General features: G+C 29.6%; 1 protein-coding gene across 1 annotated transcript in view; it reads right to left on the reverse strand.

Annotated features, from left to right (window-relative positions):
* LOC105844993 (small integral membrane protein 15) overlaps window positions 1–22,680 on the reverse strand; it is a 44,008-nt gene that overhangs the window by 15,603 nt on the left and 5,725 nt on the right. The window contains exons 2-3 of the mRNA XM_065799034.1: window positions 9,378–9,476; window positions 6,028–6,089 (exon numbers count right to left, since the gene is read on the reverse strand). Of these exons, the coding sequence (XP_065655106.1) occupies window positions 6,034–6,089; window positions 9,378–9,476 (155 nt within the window). The 3' untranslated portion in view covers window positions 6,028–6,033. The remainder of the gene's footprint in view (window positions 1–6,027; window positions 6,090–9,377; window positions 9,477–22,680) is intronic.

The following is a 22,680-nucleotide window of genomic DNA, read 5'->3' on the forward strand; positions in this document are numbered from 1 at the left end:
ACTATTTTAACCTTATTAGTTTTGCATTTTACATAAAATTAAATTGAACATTTTAATATCAGCATTATACTTCTTTAGTACCAAAATATTACATATTTTTCAAAAAACTTACGATTACTTATGAAACACTTAAGATTATTTACGGAACATTTATCTGCTTGAATGAAAGATACTGATCAAAAGCTGTGGGTTTATTTGTTGCCCTAACTTTAACAAGTTTCTGGCAACTTTTCTCTCACTTTAATTTTTCACAGCTACTTCTACCTTGAATTTAGCATTACAAAAAAGTCACTAACCTCTGCAACATTTTCAACAACTGGAAGTGTAAAAGAAAGTACAAATAAAAAAATTTTATGCTTTAATCAGCAAAAGCAAAAAGTTTTATGATAGTTGTTCGTACAATGTAGAGGAGATCAGTGCTCTTGCAATATCCTAAAATACACATAAAATAAATGTGGAGATCAGTGCTCTTGCAATATCCTATAATGCACATGAAATGGATGTGTTTAAAGGAAAAAGATTTTTTAGAAAGCTAATATTAATATGAATGCTACAATGAGATATAAGTTGCTTTCAAAAGTGTAAAAGCTGCAGTATTGTAGCTCCATGGCCTACTGTTATTATACGGCCTGATTTGTTGCATTTTCCATAAAAAATTAAGAGGCCAGTTTTTTACGGCGAATGTTTATTTTATCAAGATGGTCGAGGAATACTTGAGATTATCATCATGTAATTACATTATGCTCTACAATATTTTTTGCTAACTGATTCCCTGTTTCAGTATATTCCAATAACATATGAAATACTGGAATAGGCTTTCAAATAGCTATGTATCAAAATGTTACTAAAACAAATTTACATATTGCAAAGACTACTTACAACTCTTATGAGGAAATAAAAACAAAGGTTTGTAATTTTATATGTATTAAGTATTTGAGAAGAAATCTTTTATTAGCATTAGCTATCAGTTCTTTGTCTTTTTTAAACTCTTTTACCTGATCTTTTCTTGCAGGATCTGTAGTTTCTTTTTGTAAATTATTATAAAAAATATTAATAACAATTCAAGATCCATATTTAATTCCCCATTATTGGTGATTCTCGCATGTAAAATCAACACTGCTATAATAAATCTTAAAAATTTGTTCTGCAAAACTTTTAAGAGATAATGAATAACTGCAATGTTTGATTAGAATAGGAGAAATAATATCTAGAATACTAAAAAGATGACAAAAAAAATCAGACAAGGATTGACTTGGACATATAAGTCCACCTCTGGATAATATTTTCAGATTTCGTTTTTCAGATATTCGTTATTAAATTCAGATTATTCGTTATTAGTTCGTTATTATTTCGTTATTAATTCGTTACAGATTCGTTATTAATTCAGATATTCGTTATTAAAAACATCTTGGCTTGTAGAAACCATTTTTTGACCACAAGATAGACATTTAAATCTTTTTTTCAATTTTTTAGCAATGTAGCCTACTATAGTAACAGCACCTTCCATGCTGTATACTCAGAAAGCTGACACTAATATCTCTGAAGACAACAATGCAATATCTGGCATAATGTTTTCTAATGTAGAGTATTCAAATGTTTGATAAATATTTTCATCCCAGAAATTTTTATCTTCCTTGAGAAGACTTCTTACTGCTAAAATCTTTTCACTGTTGCAAACTTCTAAAAGACTTACAAGAAATTGACCACCGCTCATTTGTCTATACTTACTAAAGTGTAGCTCCAAAGGATCACTTTGTAACCTGGAAGTAAGAACAAATGTATAGCTTTCTTCAAGCAAATCATCAATAAGAGATACAGTTGCACATAATGTTGTGATAAGAGCATGAGAAGTTTGTTTGGTTAAAGTAAAATATTCACATGTTGACCAAATTTCTTTCCAATTTGCTATTTCTCTATAAAATGTGGGTTTTTATCTCCTTTTACAGCAGCATTACCGAGCTGATTGGATGTATTAAACACCTGCTTTGAATTAAGTGTGATAAATAACTTATGAAACAATGATAAAAATTGTTCTGAGATACTAAGTTATTTTCCTGAAAGAAATCTTTCAGGAAAATAACTTAGTATCGCAGCTGTAGTTGTTTCATCAAAAATTGCTAATGCAAGGTTAACATCTTGTTTATTGTTTCCAGGATGAGTGACCTGATAATTAATTTTCCTCGTTTTTTTCAAGTTTCTATTTAATAATTGGTCTTTTTCATAAACTTTATGAAATAAATCCCAAGTAATGTAAAGTGTAAAATGTAAAGTAAAGTAAAAACCAGCTGGAACTTCAACTTTGTCTCTGAAGAAATCAAACAAAAAAGAAGGAAAAACAAATTTTTTTTCCATTCAACAAGTTATTCCTAACATTTTTTATTAAATGGATTATATCATATAATAGATAAGTTTTTAAAACTCCATTATAAGCTGGATGATAAATAAATAGTTTTCCATCTCCAGTATATGATTTATGTAACTCTGAAAATGCATTAACATTGGTAGAATGATTATCTGTAACAATAGCTCTTACTTTAAAACCTGATTGGTGCAATGAGGTAATGAACTCATCAATTTCTTTTTTCAACCATGATCCTGTTGTGCAAACTTCAGGTAATGATCTCACAACATAAGGAATAGCTTTTTGAAGCCTTGCAATCATAAAAACAACAATACTTTTATAAAGATTACTTTCTGAATCTTCACCAATATATTTCCCATTTTGATATTGGGCTGATTTCTGCAGATACATTTCATCCACAAGAAGCACATAATCACTTGATACACAATGTTTTTGTAACAAAACTGTTATAGCTTTATACGCATTTATATCACCACTTTGGATTTTTCTAAGTAAACTAAAAGATGGTTAAGGTAGTTGTTCTAACAATAACTTATAAGACTGTGTTGAAGTGTGACGTAAAATTAGCGCATAACATATAATGGATGCAGAATATGGAGGTCTGCCTTGAGGAGAATAGTATCTAATTTCATTTAACTCTGTCAAAATTGATTCATATCATTGGCTTTATTTCTAATATAGACAGGAAAATTTTCTAACATACTACAGTTTGTTAATTTGCAATTATGACCACTACGGAACCATTCAGGTTAAGAAATATGATAGCCTTTATATGACAATAAAACATAAAGATCTTTATTTACAGCTATTGACTCAAAAACAGTTGGTATGCCTGATTTTTCATCAAAACATAGTTTATAATAAACAAATGTTGTTCTGTCGAAGAATCAAGATTAATTATTTTATCAACACTTTGAAAATTTTTAAACTCATCTTTTCCTAAATTGCAACTTTGGAACCCTTAGAGTCGACAATCCACTTATTTCATCGGTTTGAATAGTTGGAACTGGAAGAAGATTCTATTTCAAGGTGCATCTTTTTCGGTAATTAATAAATTTTTCATCAAAATGATTCACAAAAATAGCTGAATATTTTGATGGAGCCCAATCTTTTCTATTAACAAAGTATACCCATTGTTCTCGCAAATCAAATTCTTCAGAAAAATGAAATGTTGACTTTTTTGGACCATTAGAGTAATTAGTTTTACAGTTTGTAACAACACATTTATTAACCATTTTATTACTAAAACAAATCAAAAAAATGTAACACAGTTGTTTTTAAATATAAAGTTCACTTACATTTATTATTGGAATTATCTCCACTTAAATAACATTGCATAAAAAAGCAGTTCGACTATATACAGTAATAATAATAGACTGCCTGTGTGTCTATTTCATTATTCCACTCTCTAATGGAATATAATGAAACAGGCAATCAGTCAGAATACATTCACATAACAATCAGTTCAGAATATATTACATATTAAATGACTATAAAAACCAATGCATGCAAGCAAATATTTATATAGTAATTGTTACAATATTATAATTCAATATTTTAATCAACACCTTTGTATAATATTCACTGGTAAATATATTGTTATCGTTGTTGCTGTTAACAAACCCTTTCATACATAATTTAAAATTTAGAAATAAGCCATAAAAAAACTGGCCTCTTAATTTTTTACGGAAAATGCAACAAATCAGGCCGTATAATAACAGTAGGCCATGGTAGCTCCTATTATAAAGAGTACAATACTGTAGCTTTTTAAAAATTGATTTAAAAATTATAAGAGCAAAAGATTAAAAAGAAATTAAAATGTTCCACAAAACTCATTTATGCAGCAGCAAAATTTTAGCGCAATTGAATGTTTAATACAATGACTTAATAAAAAAGGGCTTTAATAAAAGTGTTATTTTGCTCTCTGATATTTTCAAATAAGTACTGCTTCCATAACCTCTAGAATAAAGTCTTTATTTCTAGATTAAAACTTCTGAAGATCCATAAGTCCAAGCAACTAAAGCAAGTAACACTCAGATCTCTATTTTGTATTGCCACTGAAACACCAGAACCAAAATGTATTACTAATCAGAAAAGCAAAAATCCAAAAAAAAAATTTGTTTATAAAAACCATTTTTATTGCTTTTTTATTTCCATTTGTATTTTTAATTAAATTCAAATTTTTGACAAATCTAATAGTTAACATGTATTATATTTGTTAATAGCTTTGTCATAATATTTATGTGCTAATTTAAAATCAGCATATAAATGCTGTAAAGAAAAATGAAATATGTTAGGTACAATCCCATCTAATTATAAAAACATCTTTAAAATTCATTAAAAAACATTCGAGGTTTCATAGAATTGCAGGCTTGGACAGGATAGGACTGACCACGCTTATAATTTTTTTTCTTTACAATTTGACTACGGTGGTATTGATGTTTTAACCATTTAAAGGCATAAAAAAAAATTGTTATGTTATGAATAACTTTGAATCATTGATCTTTTTAAAGTTTTTATTTTACAAGAAGGCTATAAATAAAATAAAAAATTAATTATAGTAATTGTTTAAAATAACGCAATTTGTGTAATTTAACAAATAATGTTACATATAAATTTTTTATGTTAGCATGTATTTATTATGATAAAATTATGATAAATTAAACTATTTTTCCATGTCTTTCTAAAAATCTTTTGAAAGAATTTTTTAAGTTACTTTAAATTATGTATAAGTTAAATTAAATCTTCTGTTGCAATGCAATGATTTAATTGCATTATTTTTTTTTGTTTCTATTTTTACAAAGAATTGTTTAAAATTTTTTTTTTTAACTTGACTAATTAATCAGAGCATGAAATGATTAAAAATTACTATTTTTATAGACTACAAATAGACAACTTTTTGGAAAAAAGAAATGTTTATACAATTTAAAAATAATATAAGACTTTTTAATAATTTAAATAAAATTTGTTTATTTATTTAACAATCGTTAGAAGTAATTTGTAAATGCGTTTTGCATAACTTTAAAAAACATCTAAAAAGATAAGTTTTAAAGTTATTTATTTCAAACGTGAATAAAAAAGAAACAAAAAGTAACTTTTGCTTTAAGATTAATTTTTCGAGTTTTATTTTAGTGCTTATATATTTCTATTCATAAGGAATTATATTATTTTTTCATTATCTTTTTTTAATTTCTAGTTTAAGTTTAGCTAGAGTTACCTTTTTCAGTGCATTTTTAGAATGTTTAAAAATCATCTAAACATCTAAATGTCGTAGTCAAGCTGTCAAAAAATAAAATCATTTGCATGGTCAACAATAGCGCTCGATCGCACACGGTTCTGTCCAAGCCGTAATAGTTTGTAAGTCAATAGGTTTGTTACTTTTATTGAAGTTGCAGTTGATACAGAGACTATGACATAACTACAGTCCAAATAAATCCTAAGAAAAAAAAGTCACCTTGCATGATCAGGTAAAAAAGAAGTATAAATAAACATTTTGACAAAATATTTGCAAGGTAGGTGAGCTGTGGCATCATTTATCTCCTTTAACTTCCATTGTCACAATCTCTATAATAACTGTCAACTTTAATGAGAAGCTGTATTATAATATGTAGCATTTACAATGCAATTTTTAAAATCTAAAAAAAATTTAATAACTAATAAATTACCAGTTTTTATTCAATTTTAGCAGCTTTTCTCCTTGTTTTCATTGTATTTGAAGACTTTAATGCTAAAAAAAAGAAAATACCAAAATGAAAATTTTATGTCACAAAGTAAATTTTTGATCTTCTTATAAAATGGTCTAAGAAAACAAAATGTTAAATACTATCCCCTAAGCATAGCCTTATTTTTGTACAAATAATAATAAAGAAAAACAACTTAACTTGATAAACCTAAAAAGTATTTTTCTGTTGATAAAATTTTACTTAACTTAGAAATACAAGTAATTTTCCTTAAATATATGAGCCTATGAGAATCTGAATGGTATAAGCCAATATTTTCTCAATTTGAGATTTTTAAGGTTTTATTAGATTTACTGTAGAGAAAACACTGCAAACTAAAAAAAATAACAATAACAACAACAACAAAAAAACAGCTGCCAGTGTCTTTAACAGAATGATGATTTTTAATCATAAGTATTGACTTGATTCAATTTTTTCTACTTACACCATGTTGATTCTCACCAGCTCATATATTCTTCCTCTTCTGAAAATAACATTTTCTTTTTTATTATTTGATACTTTGATCTTTATTTTTTCAAAACTTGTTTATCTTATTTGACATTATTTTTAAAATTTTCTTCAACTGATCTAATGATGTTAAAAAAAAATTTACATATAAATTCTTTATGGACAGATTACATGCCATACTGTTTCAATTCTGTCATGTTTCTGGATTTGTTTAACTTGATATCTATAACCTTTCTAACCATATCTTTATTTTATTAAATAATTATCTTGTTCCTTATATATCTTAATGTCATTAGGTACAAATTCAATAGTTTGCTCTCTTTCAAAACACTTGCCAGTTTATCTCTTTTTGTTGTAAACTTTTAATTGTATTTTGATGACAGTTAATTATATGTTCTGAGCCATCCACAACTGATAATTGAATAGCAGATTTCTGGCTATCCTCCATATAAATGATGCCTTTTTGTAAAATTCAAGGAATTTAAATTTAAAACTATTTTAAAAAATTTAATAAAACTTTGAATTCACAATCTTGACTTGTTTATGAGGAATATAGAGTGGGTCTTTATTAATCATTCTTCTGAATTAAGGTTGAGATTTTGCAATCCTGACCTTAAAGTGTCAACAATTTTTTGACAACCTTGTTTTTATATTGTTATGGTAAATTTTAGCTAAAAAAACTCCAATACTCATTTAATATAGAATTAAAAAAATTGGCAAATATTCACAAGATAAATTATTTATGGTTAAAAAACTTTAGAAAATTTGCCAATCAAACAATTTAAAGATTAAATTTTTTTTAGGAGAAATATAAATGTACAAATATGCCTATTTGCACTTATTTCTGTTAAACACACACACACACACACACACACACACACACACACACACACACACACACACACACACACACACACACACATTATAAAGGTTATCAAACTCTTCTATTTAACCTCTTTATTAGATTGCTCAAATTTTTTTAGTGAAAAACGAAAGATAATTGCCTGTTCTTAATCTAAAACTATCTTTCTAAAGGAATCAGCAATTGCAAAGACAGTATCGCATTTTTCTGCTTCAATTTAACTGATCTTTCTTCTTTCAATGATGCATTGTATCAATTGCATGCTAAACTTTCAACTTTTTAATAGATTATTGGGAAACTCATACTGATGGATAACAATGTCATGAGAACTGATGTGTTCATAAATTATTCTTTGAAAAATAAGATCTTTCTTGAAGATTTTTGACCAAAAACTGTTTGTTAACACTGAATCCAAATTCTATTTACATTGGCCATGAGATAAAACAAAGATGAAAGCAAAAATTATCCACAATGCTAAATAGTTTAGAGCTCTGTGCAAACAGACACCAAGAAATTTATCAACAGAATCAGTTTAAAATTTTGTTAAAAGATTTACATTTTTCATTTGAACAAATTCTGCAATAACAAATTCACCATACTATTGTCTTACATCATTATCATCATCAGTTGAAAGCAATTTCAATACCATCAATCTTTCAGTAAGACCTTGAATTTCAAGGTGGATACTTCCTTGCTTTTAAACATTTCATTTGGACACAAAGATGAAGCACTCCCATTTAAGGATGGTTTACATTGTAACTAAAACAATAAAAATTACAAAATCTGTAGATATCCAAAACAATGCATATAGAATCATTTATCATATGGATTATTCAAATTTTATATTTTTTATGTTATTTGCAAAATATATTCATTATTGGCTACTTTTACACTGGTTTTTCATGAGAAAAAAATACAGAAATAAATATTTTTAACTTTCCTTTAACATGGCTTAATATAAAAAACACTTTATTTTTAATAATCTTGCTTTTTCAGTAGGCTTTTTAAACAAAACCTATTACTTTCAGGATATAAAGAAAGTTAAACTTTAACTAACTTTTTACACGATAAATAATTTTGCTCTGCAAAATCAAAAATGTGAATCAAAAAGAAAATTAAAAAGTTGTATTTTGCAATTAACTTTAAAAATGGCAACACTCAACTCCAATAGAATACTTTAATGATGAAACTACAGTTACATAAAAAAAAAGTTGATAAATCTGATTATTTATTATCTGATTATTATTCAACATATAAAAATCAAAATACAAAGTAGAAATCAGAAAAAAAGTTAAACATTGTTTACATTAGTAACTGCATCAAGTTTGTCACAAAATACAATGTATTATAATCAAGGCAATTTGTTTCTCTGAGCAGTGTCCTTGCTTTTCACAGCTTGTTTAAGGTTTTCAATTTATTTTTATAATTTATTGTAGTTATGTTACAGCAAATATTCTCAAAAATTACTTTATATAAAAAACAAAACTGACAACTTGTATTTTTAAGTAAATAACTATTAGTAGAGCTTAAACTAACAAGTCCATCACTTAATTTACAGGCAACTAACATTTAACTATGAATAACATTAAATTATAAAACAATTGGACAAAAGTTGTAGTGATGTAAAATTGTATTATTTCAACTACTTTCTCTTTAACAAATTTATTTTTCTTGATAATATTCTTAACTTGTAGTTATAACATTACTATATTAAACTTTCAGAATTAAGAAAAATGAGGTCGACAATGAATTGCCAACCTCAAACTGTTACAGGTCGGCAAAAAAAATTTCACACAAAAGGGTTACCATAAAACATAGCAAAAAGAACAGCAGTTTTCCAAACACTTTTAGGTCGGCAGTTAGGTCTAACTTCGAGGGTTGTATATTTTATTAAGATATTATTGCATACACTAATTAAATAATAAACACTAATGAAAATAACTTAAAAATTAAATTAAATCTAAACCTTTTTTCTTCTTGGATTTTTCTTTTCCATCAATTTGTTTAATCATTAAATATGCTAAGTAACCACATATAAGCATAAGAGGAGAAAGGATTAAAAGAACTAAAAATAAAAAAGATGTGTATAGAATTATTTTTATTAAATTGAATTTTATTAAGATGGAGTTCTTTAAATTTTTTATATTAAATCTAAATAACTAAAATTTGCAATATTTAAAAAAATCCTTTATAACAAGAATTACTAAAGATTTCTCAAAAAAGATTTCTTGAGAAAAATTTTTCTTTTCATATATTATCTAATATATGAATAACAAGCTTTTATATATTTTTTTATACTATACCAGGCTTGGTCGGGAAGCGGGAGCTATCACTCTCAAGGTTTTGTAGTCGTTTTGAGATCATTAAGTTCATGCATGTCGTAAAAAAAAAATTTTGTTTTACAGACATACATGGAAACATACATAAACTTGAATGTTCTCAAAATATCTTGGTGCGGAAGAATAAAAAGAATATCCGCAAACACTAAAAACCCGCCAAATCTTTGAACAAACTAATTCTATTGGTTTAAAAAATACGCTGACTAAGCAAAATAAAGTTCTAGAGTTTTCTGTTGAATTGTTATAAAAATTGTATTATTCGAATTTTATAGATATTTCTAACATATACTGTTTTAAGAACATATATTATACGAACTAATACTTTAATACTATGGCTCATTCTCAGAGCCACATCTGCAAAGCCGTAAATCTTTTAAACTAATATTACTTGTTTACAAAAATAAGTGTTTAAAATATATATTTTTTAAATTGTCAAAATTTTGAAAGTTTATTATTTATTATTGATTTTCATTTTTATCAGTATATTCTTATTTTTTGGTTAAAAGTATGTATTTTTTATGTAAATGAAATTAAGTGCATCTGTTTTTTATTCTAATGTAATCTTTTAAAGAATTTTTTACGAATTTATTTGTTAAACAAAAAGACTTTCAACAATAATTGCGTTTTGAATGAAATTGTTAATAATCATCGAAGTTTAATAAAACTAAATATGAAATAAACTTGAAAGAAGTTTCTGGTTATTAAACACAAACATGCATACAATGTAACTCACGCTATATATATATATATATATATATATATATATATATATATATATATATATATATATATATATATATATATATATATATATATATATATATATTATTAGAATCTTGTTAGACTTTTCGGGGCTATTTTTATATTGGATGCCTTTTTATGTGCCACACCGTAAAAACGACTTGACTATTTTGGGGCCCCTAACATTGCAGGGCTCTGGGCCCCCTTTAACCCAACCCTTCTGTTCAACACTGGAAATAAAACAAGAGTATATAAATAAAAATTATATTAAACTCTTTATTAAATAAAAAAACATTTGTTTCCTTATTAAGCAATCGTGAGATGTTTTTTATATAAAAAAATGTCGCTAAATTTTATAAAAAAAACTATAAAAGAGCGATGTTTCAAAAATATTTGTTCTAAACGTAATTTATTTTGCTTTAAGTTTTTTCGCGTTAAAAGTTATTTTTTAGATTTTTTTTTTTTTTGTAATTGTCTCTCATCAGTCCAATTAATCTTTATTGTGCTTTCATTTTGTTTTTTGAAATGTTCTCAAAACGACTAAAAAATCTGGCCAGCTTTTTGCAACTAAATATTATTCCAGTGATCAGTTATCGAGAGCGATCGCTCCCGCTTCCCAACCAAGCCTGTATACATGCAGTAGTGGTGTAGTGGAGGAGTGCTCGCTTCATAAGCGAGAGGTTCCGAGTTTGATTCCCACCACATCCCTGGTAGTACCGCACTCAACATGCTTCTCCGCACAGCAACCTTGTTCGTCAAGGTTCGTGTTTTAGAGTTATAGAGTTGGAAGAGGGTTATAACAAAAAATAATAAGCCTCCTGTAGTGGCTTTCTTTACTTTTATATACTACACTGTGCAGTTAAAATTCGATGGGGAAGTCATACAGTCAGAAAGTCTAAATTTTTAATAAGTCACAAAATAATTTATCAGAGAACAAGACACTAGAACTTGCATTAGCCTTTAAGCAAACAAGATCTTTAGATGCGGCCTAAAAATAATTCAAATTTATACTCTCAATAAACTATACTGATCTTCACTAACACTGCATCTATTTAGGGTATAAATTCATTCTTTCAAAAACCATCTAATGCCATTAGTAATCATTTAGCTGCCAGTAATCATAAAATTTTAAGAAACTTTGTCGATCTTCTAATTTTTCACCAGCTATCCCTAAACTTGAAGATAACTACTTCTGTTCCACCTCTCTGTCATATTAGTGACAAATATATATATATATATATATATATATATATATATATATATATATATATATATATATATATATATATACATATACATATATATATCGCTAAAATTTAGTGTTGTTATCGACTTGGACGAGTCGAAAGTTGAAATTAGTCGACTTTAAAAATCAAATAGTCAATTTAATTGACTATGAACTTACTACTAATCAACTAAAAGTCAATTTAGTCGAGTAAAAATCTCAAAATCCTTATATCTTTTCATTCATTTTAACTTTTCAATCTTTGGTTTTTGTTTGTTCATTTAATAACAATAGTATGTACTATTATAACTATTACCTAGTTTTTTGTTTACTTCCCAGGGCCATTCCAAGCTGACTTGGGGCCCTAGAGCAAAACTGGTGCGAAATACACTTAAATTACTATCACCGATTTAGTCGACAATTGAATAATTTAATAGTTGTAACAACACTACTAATATTATTACAGAATTTTTTTTTTTGATATATTAAATAAAAGCAGCTGTCCAGATCTTGGTAAATCTTTTTCACACTGACCATTTCTATACTTACTCCTTATTTCAATATTTTCAAGTAAGCGGTAGAAAAACTATACATACAATATGTGCAGTTTTTCTACTTTTTATGAAAAATTATTTTGTAATAAAATTAACTTTAAAAAATTAAACGCTTCGGTAGCTGTTGTGATACCCGTCTAAATAATATTTAGAATAACCTCTTGAAATGTGTTGGTTAATTACAATAAGTATAAAAAGTTTAAAAAGCATGTGAAAATAAACTTAAAAATATGTGGAATAATGAACTTAACATGATTCACATGGCTCAAATTTTTTTTTTTTTCTTTAATTCACCTCCTCACGGCCGAGAAGGCCACTACAGATGAGGAGGCTACTTATTAGTGGTTAATAACCCTCTCTCAACTCTATAGCTCCGAAACATGAACCTTGACGTACAAGGCTGCTGCGCGGAGAAACAAGTTGAATTAACATAAAAAATTAACGTAAATAAATCTTATTGCAAAAAAAGAATTTTTTTTTTAGAAATTCTCACCCCCCCCCCTGTTTTATTGCTGTTTTATAAAGTTTATAACATTGAAAACATAAAACGCAATGGGTTTTTAAGTTGATATTTTCATTAAATATTTTCTTATAAATTGTTTTGTTTTAAATTAACGTGAGAGATAAAATTTGGTTTAATAAATCAAATTACATTTCCATAAGTCTAAGCTTAAATTCTTATTATATAAATAAATAAATATATATATATATATATATATATATATATATATATATATATATATATATATATATATATATATATATATATATATATATATATATATATATATACAGTATCACACAAAACGAGTGCAACCAAATAATGCTATGTTAGTTTCTTTATATAAAAGTGCTGCATTTTTTCAATTTAGAGAAATAACTATGTAACTGTTTAGAGACAAAGTTCTTCAAGTTTTATTCATCACAAAGTTCATTATTTGTTCACGAAAATTAATAAACTAATCAAAAGTATTAAAAAAAGTTGATTTCCTTCTGGACAAAACTAGTGCAACTCGACAAAATGTTGACCAAGCTGTATTTCGCTATCAATATTTTTTGGCGAATCCATTGTTGTCGATCACAGCCTTGCATCTTCGAGGCAAAGATTCGATCAGGTGATCAATGAAACTTTGTGGAATCGCTGCCCAGACCTATTGGACTTGTTCAAACAGTTGATCCTTATTAAGAACACCTTCACGATTAATTCTGCGGTTGACGATCTCCCACAGGTTCTCGATAGGGTTGAGATCCGGAGATTGAGGCGGCCAATCCATCACCGATAGATGGTTGTCTTGAAACCACTGCTTGACTACTTTTGCAGTGTGTTTCGGATCGTTGTCTTGCTGAAAAACCCATTTTATTGGCATATTCCATTCAGCATGAGGTAACATAACATCTTTCAGGATATTTTTATACATGAAACGGTCCATTATTCCATCGTTTCGATGTATTGGACCTAGACCGTTAGCAGAAAAACACCCCCAGACCATTACATTGCCTCCATCATACTTCACGGTGTTATGGCAGTAACGTAAATCAGGGCATTTTCCAGCTGGAAAACGCCCTGATTTACGTTATCCTGTTTGCTACATCTCATATTGACATTCCAGTCAATATGAGATGTAGCAAACAGGAGTCTTTTCTTCTGGTTTTTAAGTGAAATCAGCGGTTTCTTTGCAGGGCGTCGAGAAAACAATCGGGCTTCAACAGCACCCGATTTGATAAAACTCACTTCGATAAACTGTCTTGATAATACTGACTGATTGACTTCCATATACTGACTGAATTACATGTCGATATACATGTCTCTTATATAGTAAAATGAACCTGTGTGAATCTGTTCTGGAAGATTCTAGATGCTTCTTTTCGATGCTTCTGGAAGCTTCTGGATGCTTCTGAATGTTTCTGGATATTTCTGGATGCTCCCAGATGCTTCTTCTGGAAACTTTTGGAAGCTTTTGCATGCTTCTGGAAACTTCTCGATACTTCCTTTAATTATTAAAAACTTCCGTGACGTTGACACGGAGCAGACTTAAGAAAATGAAACAAACCAAAAAAGTTGCACTTGTTTTGTCCGCTGCAAAATGGCACTTGTCAACAAAATTCTGCCTGTGTGCTGTCACCTGTCAGCTGATTGCTCATGTCATGGCATGCTATGACTCCAGACTCCTGAACTGTGTGCTGTGGTAGTATAGTTCGTTTCGTTTTTAAGACATGTAAAATTGGGAATACTTTTTAGCATTGTTCGATGTTGGTTGCAAATGTTTTGTCCAATACTGTATATATGTATATATATATACACACACACAGTGCTGTGAATATGTTTTAGACCACTTTTTATTTTTTTCAGAAAATCCCGGAAAATACTTAATAAATAATAAATATAAAATTCTTATTTAAGTTTATATTATAAACTTATTAAAACACATGTATTTCTCATATAATATGGAACAATAACAAACTTTTTATTGTTAAACTTCATAAAAAACTCTTAATATCTACTATGTTCTTCATTTGCCTTAATCACAGCCGATATTTGCTAGGGAATAGATCCACATTTTTGCCTCTCTATTAAAGATATTTTACCCATTTAATTAATCTAAAAATGCAAACTAAATAATTAAAAATAAAACAAACATTTAATTTATCTAAAAGTGCAAACTAATAATTTTGTTTAATTATTTTTAAATATTTGTTTAACTGTGATAACTTTAAACTTCGTCTTGAACAACATATTAATAACTTTCAGCAAATTCTCCTAAAATTAAGCATTTGCTTTGGTTAAGATTTTCCTTACAGTTTTTTAAGTATCTGCTAATGTCAGGTCATGCTATCCTGCTACTGGTAACATGTAATCCAGTACAATCTCCTTCATGTCCTACTGCTTTTTAGGATATGTCTTTTTAGGCAAAGGCTAGGAGATGCCAACTTCGACTTAAAACACCCCCTGCCTTGGGGCTCTTGGTTGAGTAAAGGCTAGAGATGGTGTCTTGATAAAAATAATCATCTTGGGAAAATGTTAATTGTATCTGGCTGCTGTCTTGTAGAAGGCCTCCTAGGCAAAGACATAAAGGGTAAACAGATTCTATCTGTTGACCAGCCTCGCAACCCTTCTTCAACTATTAGGCTGGCGCAGAAGTATTTTTAATACATTGTTTCCAGTTTAGGATGTTGAATGCTGGATCTTCTTGACTCAATGCATGGGTTTTGCTTGTGTCTCTGTTTTTATGACTAGGCAACTCATTCTATTATCTCCTAATGAGGGTATAGCTCTAAAACTCAGTTTTGAGGTTCTGAGGCCGGCTGGTAGTCAGGTTTCCTGAACTCTGTGGTAGCTCGCAGAGAGGCTGATTCCATCAACAGCTGAAAAATATCAAAGTATTAACAGTGCCATGTTGCACAGTTGCGCATGTTTAAAGCAGTGCCATGTTGCGCATTGCGCATGTCTCTGTTTGTACTTTTGGTGTGCATTGTCAAGGCCACATTTAGAGCCCTTCGTTATGGCTTAGGGTTTATTAATAGTAATGAGGCAATTGCTTTAACTACTAAATAGTGTTCTGATTACTATCTGTGCTTTAAGTCAAGTTCTTTAACAAACATAAAAATGAGTAAAAAGTACCAAAAACTATTAAACACAAAAAACCAACGTAATCACCAAGTTATCTAAATCTATCATTCACTAATATTTGTGGTCTTCAAAGTAACTTTTCTTCTGTTGAGTCTTATCTCTTGCAAAATTCATTAGACCTACTAGCTCTTAGTGAGACTAATTTGAGTTCAGCTGTCTCATCTTGCGATCTTAGTGTTGATGGTTATCTTTCTTTAGTTCCTAAACTTAAAAGACTCCTATAGTCACATTCTTGGTCTAGGCATTTACATTCGTAAGAATGTAAATGCCACCCATTTGTCAGGAAACTAGGTTTGAATCCACAGACTATTTTTTTATGTGCTTTCATTTAGCACCACTTCACTCTATCCCCTTTCTCTTTGTTCTATATTGCTCTCCTTCATCTCAAGACTGCACTCTTTTTGATGTTATTTCTGAATATATTGACTAAGCCCTCTCTCTTTATCCATCAGCTAATATCATTGTTGTCGGTGACTTTAATGCTCATCACACCAAATGGGTTGGCTCTAGTGTCAGTGACTCTGCAGGCATTAAAGCCCACAACTTTTGCCTTTCACAATCCCTAACTCAAATAGCCAACTTTCCAACTCACTTATGTCTTGTTTCTGATCCTAGTAAGTGCTCAGTTTCTCCACATTCACCCTTAGGTGCTTCTGATCACGGTTTGATCTCTCTGAAACTATTTTCTCATTCTTCTTCATCATCTGAATCCCCCTATTATCGTACCTCTTATAACTACCTTAAAGCTGACTGGGATTCTTTCCGTGATTTTCTTCATGATGGCCCTTGGGTAAAAATCTTTCGTCTTCCTGTTGACAAATGTGCTTCTTACATAACTTCATGGATTCAGGCTGGCATGGAATCTTTTATTCCCTATCGACTATTCCAGGTCAAGCCTCACTCTCCTCCATGGTTTTACTCACATTGTGCTGCTGCAATTGCTAATCGAAACCATTACTTTTATATAAGCCCATTATTCTCAGGTCATAAAACCTTGTACTTCATTACAAAAATTAGGCTCTCGTGACTTCTCGTGAAAATCTTTATTAGTATCAATAATAAGGGCAAATATGTAACTCCACCTCTATTGTATGGTTCAGACTTTGTCACCTTTCCTAAAGATAAAGCTGAATTGTTTGCTAAGAACTTTTTATCAATATGATCTCTTGATTCAACTAGTTGCGTTCTACCTGATATAGCCATCAAACAGGATGATCCATTGCTTAACATTTATATCACTCCAGCTTCTGTATCTAAAGTGATTTCCTGATTTGACTCTTCTGCAGCTTGTAGCCCGGATAACATACCTGTTATAGTCTTGCAGAAGTGTTCTCCGGAGCTGTCGCCTATACTTTCAAAACTATTCAACAAGTGCTTATCTGAGTCTTGTTTTATCTGTTTGAGGTCGGCATCAGGTTGGCAAAGAAGTTTTGACAAGAGGTTACCATAAAATATAGAAACGAGGTCGGCAATTTTTTGCCGATCTCAAACGCTATTAGGTTAGCAATGCCAAATGCTGACCTTAATTCCAAGCGCTGATATATATGTATATGTATGTATGTATGTATGTATGTATGTATGTATGTATGTATGTATGTATGTATGTATGTATGTATGTATGTATGTATGTATGTATGTATGTATGTATGTATGTATATATATATATATATATATATATATATATATATATATATATATTAGGGCTGTCCAGAAATTATTACACAACCCAGAACATAGCCTAGTGAAGTTTTTCCCATTATACTATCAATGCTTTATTGAAAAACATTTTTTACAGATTTATTTAAAGTCTTCAAGGGATTGCTCAAAGCTCTTGAACATTTTAAGTAAATTTTAACAGAAAATGTACAAAAACGCTATGTTATTTTTAGTATAGCTGTCGAAAAATGTTGAAATTGATCAATTTAAGTTATTGATTAATTAAGTTATGGATGCCAATTGATAAGTTGATGATTATTTAAGTTATTGTGAGTATTTTTTTTAAATTTTACACAATTTTGACCCAATTTTGACCCAAATCAAACAAATTGTATGTCATTTTCTAAAACACATAGGAAATAATGTTTTTGTTATAATAGTTATTTATTTTACCTGCATGCTATGATTGGGTACATACAATTTTGCTTTTTTGTTTAGAAAAAATAGAAAATGTTGACTAGGAGTGGAAAAGAATTAAAAGTGACAAACCCAATTATACCGTCTTCGCCATTACCTTCGAGTGTTCCCGCAACTCCGTCATCTTCAAAACCTACCACTAGAACTAGCACAAATTTTTGGTTGATTGGTCAGCCATGTTCATCAATTACAGGAGCAAAGTTACCTACACGCAGACAGGTGATGAAGTATGTTTTATATCTGAGACATGATCCTGATAGCGTTGGTAACAGTGTTAAGAATGAAGAAATTTCTTACACCGTTGCAGACAGTGTTGCAGATTTTCGGCACATGGCTTGCATCAAAACCAAAGTAAGACAAAACTGTATGTTTGATGTTCTTGGATTATGGAATGAATGGACCAGTTTAAAAAAAAAAGAAGTCGTGCCACCGACCCTGGTAACAAACGAGAAAACTTCATCTCAGAGCTTGATATGCTTTTCGACATTGGTGCTCCAGATGCAATTGATGACATAAGAAGATCTAGACTTCTATCTCAGAAACACAAAGATGATGACATTGCGTTTTATCTTGATCAGAAACATGAAAGAAAGTCTAGTATGAATGGCCAGGATAAAATTTTTGAAGCAAAGGCTTTACGGTTTCTGACCAGAATTGAACAGCAGCAACAACGACAAAAAGAAACAGAAAGACTAGAGAAAAGAGCAGCTGCAGAGCTAGAAGGAAATGTATTTTTTGAAGAGTCCGAGGATGATGCACAAGTTGGTTGTACGGAAATTGATCCGGATTTTGAGCCAGATCACATTATTGAAAAAATAGAGTTTCAAGAATTTGTTACACTTCAAGTTCCCAGAAAAATTATGGAATGTGACGAGTTAACGACAGCAGCCGATCGGTTAAAGTTGTCCGACAATCAAACTACAATGATAGTTTCAGCTATAATAAAAGCAGCAGGTGGCAATCTAGACGACTTCGATGTATCCCGTTCAACTACGCGTCGAAAGCGAATGTCAAACAGACAGCACATTGCAGAAAACATAATGGTGAAAATAAAGGAAAAACCACCTCAATTTGGTGCCATGCACTGGGATGGAAAGTTACGGCAGGACTCTCTTGGTGATAAGTTTGAACGTCTAGCAATTCTTCTGTCAGGTTCACCAGAATTTTCATCGGGAAAATTGCTGGGTGTGCCACAACTAGGAGATTCTAAAGGACAAACTCAAGCTGATGCCTCATATGATCTCTTAGAAGCATGGGGATTAAAAGAATCAGTTGTCACTTTGGTATTTGATACTACAGCAAGCAACAGTGGGGTCCATAAGGGTGCAGCTAAACTTATTGAAGAACTTGTTGATAAAAAGCTATTTTATCTTGCTTGTCGTCACCATATCCTTGAACTTGTAGCTAACGCTGTTTGGAAATCACTGTTTGGTGAAATCAGAGGACCAGAAAACAAAATGTTTGCTACCTTCAAAGAGGCATGGTCAGGTCTCGATAACCAATCACCTATCCAGTTGCTGAAAATTGAAAATCCATGGTTGTTGGAAGTTAAAGAACGAGTCATTGAAAATTTAAAAATGCTGCTCAATAGCAAGGAATCATCTGTGTTTCCTCGGGATGGCTACCGAGAGTGCGCAGAAAATAATCTTATTGTTTTGGGTGAAACACCACCTTGTGGTACTCATTTCCTCAAACCTGGAGCCATACATCAGGCTCGTTGGATGGCTTGCAAAATATATGCTGGGAAGATGTTCATGTTTTCAAAAGCAATGAAATACGACAAGGAAACTGTGATTAAACTGGAACGTATAAACAGATTCTTGGCTCTTTTTTACACCTCAGCATGGATGCAAGCCAGTATTGGAGCCGATGCTCCCGTAAACGATCTAGAACTCATTCATGACATGATGGATTTCCGCAATGTAGACAGAGAAATTGCAGATGTTGTGGTAGCCAAACTAAACAACCATCGATGGTACCTCACTGAAGAAGTTGTTCCTTTTGCTTTATTTAGTCATCATCCTAAAATGAGTGACCATGTTAAGCAAGAAATAGCAAACAAATTGTGGACAATAGCAGTGCCTGAAAACTTCCGAATGGGTAAACCAATCTTCAGACAAATAAAACGCAACACAACATTGAAGAGTCTGTTAGGACCGGAGTCACATCTGTTGTTCCAGAATCTCAACATCAGAAGAGATTGGCTTGCTAAACCAGTGAATCAATGGGCAGCAGATGAAGACTTCCAAGTTGCTGAAAAGTTTGTTCGAACAGTAAAAGTTGTCAACGATGCGGCCGAACGAGGCGTCAAACTAATCTCAGATTTTGCAACAATAATAACAACAGATGAACAACAGAGAGCATGGCTATTGCAAGGTGTGGAACAACATCGGAAGCTGTTTCCAAGTTTTGACAAAAAAACACTAAACATTTGAAACTAATAACTTGAACTTACTAACTTGAAGCAACAATTTCGACATTTTTCCTCATTTTGGACCTTAAAAACTATGAAAATATTGAATTATTTTCCAGAAATATATGTAGAACGTAAACAAACATGCACAAGTTGTGCATCATATTACTACTGTATAAAAAATAACAATTTCCATAACTACTTTAATAAATTTTATTGAGTAAGACCAAGTAAGAACAAAAGTAAGATAGCGTTTTAATACATTTTCTGTTATATTTTAGTTAAAATGTTCAAGAGCTTTGAGCAACCCCTAGAAGACTTAAAATAAATCTGTAAAAAATGTTTTTCAATAAAGGATTGATAGTATAATGGGAGAAACTTCACTAGGCTATGTTCTGGGTTGTGTAATAATTTCTGGACAGCCCTAATATATATATATATATATATATATATATATATATATATATATATATATATATATATATATATATATATATATATATACATATATATATATATATATATATATATATATATATATATATATATATATATATATATATATAATGACACTATTTTGAAAAATATTTAACTATTAATAAAAATGTTTAAAATATTAAAAAAATGGTATTGCATTTTTCATATTCTATTCAAAATTTTTTGTTTAAATAATTTTTAGTTAAAAGCTTATTCTCAAAAGATGTTGTGATTAGCTAGTTAACTCCTTATAACCCAGCTGGAAATTAGCAAGTTGAAAGACACAATGGAATTATTTGGAAATTTAATACTACTCAGTCTTAAATCTCGAAATCTACCCATATCATCCTGTATTTGATAAAACTCTTTGTTTTATCAAATACACTTTATGCTATAAGATCTTTATTATGTATCAGTATTACTTGTAGTCTACTTGGACATCTTTTTAACTATCAATAAAGATTGTCATCAGATTCTTCAATTCCTTAATTGCTGATTTACCTAGGAACAGTATTCATGAAGAAAAACAGGCCCAAAGTACGAAGATTCTATAAAGGAAATATACATATATACATATATATACAGAGGGCTAAATTTAATGGTCAGATATCGTCACCCCTTGGACCATTCTTGAGACCTGCTAGAGGAGGGCAACATACCTTTGTTGATTTTTTCAGTAAAAAAGACAAATGATTAGCTGCCCCCATAAATGGGGGGCAGCGATGCTTGACCATTAAATTGATCCCCGTATATATATACAAGCCTTCCCGGGAAGCACGTGCGGTTAGACACCTTGTTTGTCCACATTTAAAGTAATTTTTTTAGACAAACTGACAACAGCATTTCACATTTTTTAACTTATAAAGCAATTCTATAATTTGCGGCAAAAAGCTTAACATACCTACTAAGAAAAAAAAATCTTAAAAAAAGGAAACAAAATTGTAACGAAATATCAACTTTATTTAAATAAACTATAAAATTTAATAATTAAAAATAGTAAATAATTTTTTTTTTTAAATAAAATTTTATACAACATTTGTATTCTTTTTTTTAGAGTCATTGTTGAAAAAAACTTCTTTTATAATAATTTAACAACAATTGAAAGTTTTGATATGCAATTTATTCACAATTTTTATCAGATCATATAATTAAGAAACTAATTTTGCTATTTACGCTAGTACTATGAGAAAGTTTGTTAATTTTTTTTCTTATGTTTATTTGTTTTGGAAGTCTTTTGCCTTTAAAAATGTTTTTGCTATACTTGACATTTTTTTTTAATACTTATATAATAGGAAAATAAAAAAATAAATTGTTATTTATTTGTAAAATATATTATTTTATAAATAAATTTTGTTATGACGGAATAAGTTAAATAAAAAAATAACATGGTTTCTTTTAATAAATGCATTTACCACATTTGATGCATGTCTGAAATTGTTTCCTTTAAATTGTCCAATTTCCAATGTTAATACGAATTACTAGAGATGTGAACACGATTGCTCTGTTTAAAAAAACAGAAGCATTTTAAAACTTTAAAAAAAGTTTTAAATAGGCTCCTAAACATTTTGTTAAAAAGTTCAGTAAAGTAACAATGCACTAGCCCACAAGCTTTTGGAGCATCGTCAATAACAATAGTTCATCAGGAAATAAACTTTCGGGCTTAAATGCACAATTTGGATAATCCTACAAAAGTGCAGACTATTTCTATGGGGGTGTGGAGAACAACCAAATGTTTTATATTTGAATATTGGTATTAATG

The sequence above is a fragment of the Hydra vulgaris genome, chromosome 06 (assembly GCF_038396675.1).
Source record: "Hydra vulgaris chromosome 06, alternate assembly HydraT2T_AEP".
Taxonomy (NCBI): domain Eukaryota; kingdom Metazoa; phylum Cnidaria; class Hydrozoa; order Anthoathecata; family Hydridae; genus Hydra; species Hydra vulgaris.